Source organism: Photinus pyralis, unplaced genomic scaffold (assembly GCF_008802855.1).
Source record: "Photinus pyralis isolate 1611_PpyrPB1 unplaced genomic scaffold, Ppyr1.3 Ppyr1.4_LG9, whole genome shotgun sequence".
In the NCBI taxonomy this organism is placed as follows: Eukaryota; Metazoa; Arthropoda; class Insecta; order Coleoptera; family Lampyridae; genus Photinus; species Photinus pyralis.
The window spans coordinates 13,403,542-13,411,668 of NW_022170878.1; the positions used below are offsets into that span (position 1 = coordinate 13,403,542).

The 8,127-nt window shown below is 35.7% G+C and overlaps 1 protein-coding gene across 2 annotated transcripts; it reads left to right on the top strand.

The window, feature by feature from the left end:
* The first annotated feature begins 125 nt into the window (after positions 1–125).
* LOC116181251 lies at positions 126–897 on the top strand. Of its 2 annotated transcripts, none has more exons than XM_031501554.1 (3): positions 126–427; positions 482–601; positions 653–786. In XM_031501554.1, exons 1-3 carry the CDS (start codon positions 276–278, stop codon positions 756–758), a joined length of 378 nt encoding a protein of 125 aa, XP_031357414.1. In that variant the 5' UTR covers positions 126–275; the 3' UTR covers positions 759–786. The 2 variants fall into 2 exon arrangements, with proteins under 2 accessions (XP_031357414.1, XP_031357413.1); XM_031501553.1 differs by having other exon boundaries at positions 130–427; positions 645–897.
* Positions 898–8,127: the final 7,230 nt, after the last annotated feature.

Below are 8,127 nucleotides of genomic sequence, written 5' to 3' on the forward strand. Positions count from 1 at the left end.
AAGATATTCTTTGGTGATGGCAAAACTTAATTGAGACCGAATATTTGGTATACATATTTTGAGGATTGCAAGCCTTGAAATAATCTAATGTGCGGGGCGTTTTATATTCATTTTTGACTAGAACTAAGAGTGTCAAATCTAAATAAAATGTTGAATGCCTAAATCCTCCAGTGCTTTAAAATGTGGTGCATTTGTGAAGGTTACGTGCCATTTGTCATTTACTGACAAAAGTAGCTGTAGCTTTTTTGACAGTTACGCCAAATTGTAAGTATTTAATGAGTACCGAAGGGTATGATGTGAACCAGTCGTCCCAATCAGATCTTGTGAGAAAATGTGAACAAAACTTTTACTTGACAGCGACGATACAGGGTCGACTATCTTACCTGTTGATGTCCATCCATGCGGTGACTCCGTCGATATGTGCAAGGTACCTCTTATCTAGACCCCCTAAAGTTAAAGAAATTAATTCGATTTTGCGTAGATTAACGACCTACAACCCGGGGCCTATCCTTTTCTATAACATGCTGTACGGGGTCGCCGCCCATTTGCATTGCAGACCTCACATGCAGCTGCTAGGAAGTTTCCACAGAGTCGCGTTTAGGTACGAAAGAGGTACATCTTGCGCACTTAATGCCCAATTTTAGTATTTTAGGCTCGATCGCTTTCAACCACTCTTGCATGATGGGGTTTCAGTGGGTGGTAAATACGTTCCCCATGCGTCCTTACCTTCGAACGTTCATGGGATTTTTCGTTGGTAGATTAATGATGGTTTACTTCCTCGCTTATATGTACCATGTCGATTCGCGCAGTGTGGTTGGCCAAATTGTGGAACGCGATGCTAATTATGAATCGATGTATTTGTAACTTTTACGAGTGGGTACCTAATAAATACTTACAATGGCATTCATATACAGTGTGTCCCTGTTATTATTAAAGATAGAGAATTGGTTAAATGGGCAATGTTTTGCAGTTTTGGATGCTTATTTAAAATTTCCTTATGGAGAGGGGCGGACTGGGTACTTTTACGGGCCAGGTGGAATTGCATAGGTTATGGGCCATTAAAGTATTAGTGTGTGTGTGTGGGGGGGGGGTAGCTCTGCGGTGCACCACAAAAACATTTTTTCATTTTTTTGTTTCATTTTAGTACTCCTTTTTCGGAAATCAATTAGAATACAGTTTTTTTTTAAAATTGCAGCTGATTTAAAAGTAACAAAATATACAATCCAAACGAGGCGCGTCGCCTATCATTGTACTTCAGCACTTTCATACTACGACAAAAAATGGTAAATTCATTGTAAAACACTTCAATTAAAACAGAATTTTTTAATTTTTTAACAACCTAACATCAACTCCAATTAGAGAAACGTGTTAATAATTTATTAATAGTGCAAGAAACTAAATACAGCACATACTTATAAATTTCCAACGGGCCATTATGACGTACAGGCCAGGTGGCAATCGCCACCCGCCCCCCCCCCCCCTCCGGGCCAGTCCGCCGCTGCTTATGGAAATTCAAAATGTCGCATAGGTTCGACGTAAATTCAAAAAAACTAAAATTGGTCATTTCCTTGAATGTCTTATATCATCGAAAGTATTAGAGATATAAAAAAAGTTTTATATAAAAGTGTCTATAGGCACTTATTGTGTACAGTATTCAGAGAGAAATTCTAAACGCTGTATTTACGAGGTTTTCATTGTTTAACAGGTTTTAAGAGTAATACAAAACCTTACTATGTGATCACTCGCATGCATGCGAAAAAGTAAGTGTAGCGTGGAAAATTGTCATGATGTAAACAGTTGATTTGATGATTATCGTATTTGTTTTTAATGGAAAATGTAAATATACTTGAGTTATCGTTATCGTCAATTATAATAGGATAGGTAAGTAGTAGAGGCGATTTCGTATACTTGAACTAATTGCATATTTTCATTGCTTTAACGCCCAAGGTCTTGCTTTGAGATCGGGCACGCCACTTCTGACCTTTAGCAACCCATGTTGTGCTTGTAGCCAGAAAGTTGGGCTGGTAGTTTGGAAAATTGTTTTGGTCCAAATCTATTTTCTTAGGCCACTTTGTTTTTCCTTGAATCGATTTCGACCGCGGAGATATTTTTAACTACTAACTAATTTCATTATCATGCTTTAAAAATAGGACAAGGAGTTCTCGTTACCATTATCGGGCACAATGCTTTGCTCCAATTTTTGTTGGAGTACGCAATGAGATCAAACTCTTCAAGATTCCAGAGAAATTTGACAAAATCTTCGAATTTTTCAAATTCTGTGTGTTCCTCACGCTATTGCTGTTCTTCGATCTCTTCCCTTAATGCCTTGGAGCACTTCACTCCATTCTCTTGTGCGCATTCTTTAATTCTATCGACCTCTGGTTATTTAATTTTCTCATTTTCTTCAATTCTGCCTGTACTTTAAGTGTTTCACTTTTTTTCATTTATCCAAATCTTGTATTGCTCATGCGATTTAAAATTTTTAAGTTGATTTCCTCCCACTAGTCTAGCACTTCTTTTATGTGGCCTGGCTCCTTGTTTGGCCAGTTCATCTGCCTTCATGTTGCCTGCAATGTCAGAACGCCCTGGCACTCACCATAGTGTGATACGGTTACCAGTTGCCAATTTCTTTAGATTGCAGGTGCACTCCCCGACTATACTTTGAAGTCGCAGGTACGGGCTACTAACGTCCTCAGTGTGCACCTTGACTATCTGTGAGCATGTCTATTTTTTTCCCCCTTCTTACCCATTTCTAGGTTTATGAGAGCACAGAGTTTTATGACATAGACCTCTGCTCGAAAGACGATGGCTTTTTGCCCCAGTGATCCCGAAATAAAGGCAAAATAAAATAAAATAAATTCGGCAGTTTGGGGCGCTGATCCCTATCCCTGTTTTACCGTTAACGAATCCCATTTCATGGAAGGATGTAGGACAGTCCTTTGGTAGAGCTAGAGTAGTAATTTTATTAGTGGCTCTGTAAAAATTTCAATTAATGAACACAAATTTTCAAAAATTGTGTTCAAAAGAGTCATATTTTGGTTCAAAAAGATAAGAAATTGTGTTCAAAAAGTCCAATTTTCGATCAAAGAAATGAATAATTTAAAATTTCAACTAAACCTTTTGAAATGTCACTAAAGAAGAAACAAATGAGCAATTTTGACACAAAACCTCAAAACATTTCAGTTTATGAACACTAATTTTCAAAAATTGGGTTCAAAAGAGTCATATTTTGCATCAAAAAGGCATGAAATTGTGTTCAAAAAGTACAGTTTTCAATTAAAAAATGAACAGTTCAAAATTTCAACCAAACCCCTTCAAATTACACTAATGAAGAGCAAATTAACTATTGTGATACAAAACCTCAAAAAATGTCAATTAATGAACACAAATTTTCAAAAACTGTGTTCAAGAGTCACATTTTGGATCAAAAAGGCATGAAATTATGTTCAAAAAATAGGTTTTTTCAATTAAAAATTGAACAGGCCAAAATTTCAACTAAACCCCCTTGAAATTTCACTAATGAAGAACCAAATTAACTATTGTGATACAAAACTTCAAAAAATTTCAATTAATGAACACAAATTTTCAAAAATTGTGTTCAAAAGAATTATATTTTGGTTCAAAAAGGTAAGAAATTGTGTTCAAAAAGTGACATTTTCGATCAAAAAAATGAATAATTTAAAATTTCAACTAAACCTTTTGAAATTTCACTAAAGAAGAAACAAATGAGTAATTTTGACACAAAACCTCAAAACATTTCAGTTTATGAACACTAATTTTGAAAAATTGTGTTCAAAAGAGTCATATTTTGGATCAAAAAGGCATGAAATTATGTTCAAAAATATAGTTTTTTTCAATTAAAAAATAAACAGTTCCAAATTTCAACCAAAGCTCTTGAAATTTAACTAATGAAGAACCAAATTAACTATTATGATACAAAACTTCAAAAAATGTCAATTAATAACACAAATTTTCAAAAATTGTGTTCAAAAGAGTCATATTTTGGTTTAAAAACGTATTAAATTGTGTTCAAAAAGTGCAATTTTCGATCAAAAAATGAATAATTTAAAATTTGAACTAAACCTCTTGAAATTTCACTAAAGAAGAAACAAATTAGCAATTTTGATAGAAAACCTCGAAACATTTCACTTTATGAACACAAATTTTCAAAAATTGTGTTCAAAAGAGTCATACTTTGGATTAAAAAGGCATGAAATTATGTACAAAAAGTAGTTTTTTCAATTAAAAAATAAACAGAGCTGACGAAGCTGGTACGATTCGTCCCCAAATTTAATTAAAATTTATCGAAACATACGAAGGTTGCCTATGATTACAAAACAAGTGCGTCTAAAAGTTAAAATAAAGTCACTAGATATAGAAAGTACCGCAATCATCCGCCATTTTTGGGCAAATTTGCTGCCAACTTAAAAAAATTGACAAATAAAATCTGAATAGCTGTAATTTTTATAACCTAACTTCATAGTACTGTCATGTTTTATAAAAATATATACAGATATCTCCAAACAGGTGGAACAATCCCTAATATTAAAGTTACTAGAATCTGGTAACTTCCTTCCGCCATTTTTGGGCAAGAATCATACGTTCTCTCTCTAACACACGAGCCCAATGGATTGCGGTACTTTCTATATTTAGTGACTTTAAGTTAAAATACATCAACCGTCATTAACTTATTGTACAGCTTTCGTTTATTTTAGGAATTAATAATAAACAAAATTATTCACAGAATATGGATATAATTAGAATTATTAGTATGATCTGGCGGTTTGCTAACTATTTACAAATACAGAGAACAGAAATACAAAGCGTATCCATGTCTCCACCGCTAACGTATAGGTAACCTAGTTAAAGCAGAAAATTAGAAATCATTATCGACATTAATTTGTAAATTGAAAAGGCAAAATGGCATGTGATTCAACTAGTTAGCCGACTGCGTGACTGTGCAAATTTTATCACGTCACGTACTTACAAGCTTTTTATGTCTTAATTGCTTTGCCTCCCTGGCCTGTATAGGAACTATTACATTAGGCACAACTGGAACTATGTACGCCATTTCACTGGGGCTTCCTTCTACGATTTTGATTCGCTTCATCTGAATTCCTTTGTAGTCGCGAACGAGAAAATGGGAATGCTTGCCCAAGATAATTTTTATCTAACTACCTACATCGATAAGATTACTGCATGCACTGGGAGTTGTGAGGGGGCAACTTCCACTTTAAAGTTGGCTATAATTTCTGTTCTTGGGAAACGATGGGTTTCTGCATTATATCAAAGTCATTTGGAATGAGGATTCGCTCAGGAATCTCAGAAAGTAGGATTGATTCACTTCAAGTGGCGACTTTGTTTTAAATATATTTATTTCCCAAGATGCAATGGTTCCCTTGGAGATGAATTACTGTGACAGGTGATCGACTGACTCACCCAGGAGGCCAATCAGCAAAATGACAGTTCTAGCAACGGAGGGGGAAATAAAAAGGAAAATATAAGACTGGTTAAATGTGGACAGTTAAGACCAGGAAGGCGCAGTGGCGTAAGTGAAGGAGAAGTGCAATCTTTTGTAGTTCATGGAGCAGTTTCCTTCGTTTATTTACACGGTCCACGTGCCACACTTTAATTGCACTTTTCCGTGTCAAAAAATACAATAAAAAAAACATTACCTAACAACCCGTTTATTGCTCTAATTTTTGTAGTACTTCATTGTTCGATTTTATTTACAGGGGGTAATTGTAATTTGAATGTAGTATATTGAGTTATTTCGTATTTTGTAAGGGAACCGTCTATAGTTTCCAGCTGGGGCAAGACTATGTTCTAGGTGGGGATGAACCCAGCTTTTCAACCGCTCACTCTGAAGCGTTTTAGTTTACTGTCTTTCTAGAAACTCTTTGGGCATTTGTTGGTCTCTAAAGCAGAAGAGATTACTTCTTGTTGTTTAAGTTAAAAGCTTCCCTTTCGCCTCAAATTTTCCGCTTACCGCTAAACCTCGTGTCGATTCGTATAAATTTAGTATTTTTTAGTACCTATCTCTTCCATTCTAACATTATAATCATCACCGTTCCTTTTAATTAAAATAATTCACACAAACAGACAAAAGTTTGCCATCATTTTTTTGGTTCCATGTTACAACCCCAGCCTGTGATAGTAAATGTGCTCAAGCAATTTTAATGACGTAAGAAGGTGTAAATTTTTGTCGATAAAGATAAGTGACATGGGTATTTTCCCTGATTAGCGCGACAAGAACGATATTGCTGGGTAGTAAAACTCATAGTCCATGGATCCACTGGGTAGAATAGATAAGGGTAAGTAGGTATGTGACAAACAAGTTTATTTCAGATTGTTGCAACATTACGTAATCTCAAGTCTGAGTGTCCGTCGGATTATCAATTATAAATAAAAATTCCACAGACAGCCAGCGGATCAAATTCCTTTTTTAAAGGCAACGCAGATGCGTCCTCACTGCTCGTTTGTACAAATGGTTAGCACGAGTCGTGCCGTTCTAATTGTTTATTGTACGATTTTGTTTACAACGTGCCTAATTTGGTGTTAATCATTAACGCAAACCTTTTGTACATAATTGACGAACAGGTGACAAGCCATCAACAGACTGCAGCTATGGAACGGTGAGAACAATGGAACTGTGGACCTTTTCTCCTTGATCATGGTTGACCTCATAGGGTGGTCGTAGTATGTAGAGTAGACAATTACCGACCTCTCTCTTCTTACCATGTATGTGCATTTTCCGTCTCTATCTCCCTCCATATTTCCGATTAATGTTCCCCTCCCTCTCTTTTTTGTTAATTTCAATAGCAATTCTTCCTCTTTGTTGCATTCCTTATCACTTGACGCTATCTTGCGTTCTTCTTCCCATCTCTACTCACTTTCTTTTATTCCCTGTTGTAGCATTTAAATCTACGCCTTTTCTTTCCTTCATTCTTTTTCTGTTGTCCATTTTTCGAGTGCCACTATGGGGATCTCACTTATCTTAAGAGATAGAAAGTTGCTTAAATGAGGGCAAAGTTGCCAATTTTCGTGCCGAATAAGAATCTGAAATATCTCCAATAGTTTTGAAGATATCGCAAAAAAACGAAATTCTGATTTTTGTTTTTAATTTTTTTGTGATAAACTAATCATAGTAGACATTTCTAATTAACACATTATTCGGACACTTTTTAATGGAGATTTCAAATATGGCATCCTGGTTTTAATAACTGTCAAGATGACGGAGAAACACCTGACAACTTTAGTTTTTCTTATGGGCGCCATTTTGAATTTTCACATTTTGAGATTACGTCTTTTTTTCTCTTTACAACGATATATCACACATGGTGGTTGAGTATCACATTTTTCCTAAAAATACAATTTTTAATTATTTGAGAAGAGTGCTTTGGAAAAAGAAAACGTTCTTTTGTTGTGAACAAAAGGTTGACTTATTTCATGTACCTAGTGCCATTTAGGTTTATGATAGTTGTATGCGAAAATGCCTTTTTCAAGTACAGATCAAAGAGATATGATCCAAATTTACTACACTTCTCATCGAAATGCCCACATGGCTGCTGCAACATACTTCCAGCGTTATCCAAAGCGGCAACAATCTAGTTTGGGGTATTTTTCTTTGCTGCATAAAAACTTGGGCGAATATGGTTCTTTTAAAAGATGTAGACAGTAATATGGTGATAGGCCCAATGAATAGGAGCAGGCAATTTTGCAAGCGGTAAAAATTTTGAAATTTTGACAATGAACATTACTGGTCAATTGAAAATTCTCATCAATTTCAAGAACGACGACCACAAATACGTTTTAGCGTTAACGTATGGGTCGGTTTATTGGGCGATACAATAATTGGTCCTTAATAGACTCGAAATGCTGATCGGTACCTCCATTTCCTGAGGACATTTCTAACCGATTTTATTGACCATAACGTTCCTCTTCATCGTTTGAACTCGATATGGTTCCAGCAAGATGGCGCACCGCCCCATAGTGCTAGGAGGGTTGGGGAATGTTTATCGGAATTGTTCCCCAATCATGTTATTGCTAATAATGGCGACGTACGCTGGCCGGCGCGGTCACCTGACCTGTCTCCCTTGGACTATTTTTTGTGGGGAACAATGAAAA

Bases quoted from the DNA above. Each gene is read 5' to 3' on its own strand.
- LOC116181251 (XM_031501553.1), top strand. From the start codon at position 276: ATGAGTACCGAAGGGTATGATGTGAACCAGTCGTCCCAATCAGATCTT. The intron at 428-481 runs GTACCTCTTATC...GATTTTGCGTAG, and splicing joins ACTCCGTCGATATGTGCAAG to ATTAACGACCTACAACCCGG. The intron at 602-644 runs GTACGAAAGAGG...GCCCAATTTTAG, and splicing joins TTCCACAGAGTCGCGTTTAG to TATTTTAGGCTCGATCGCTT.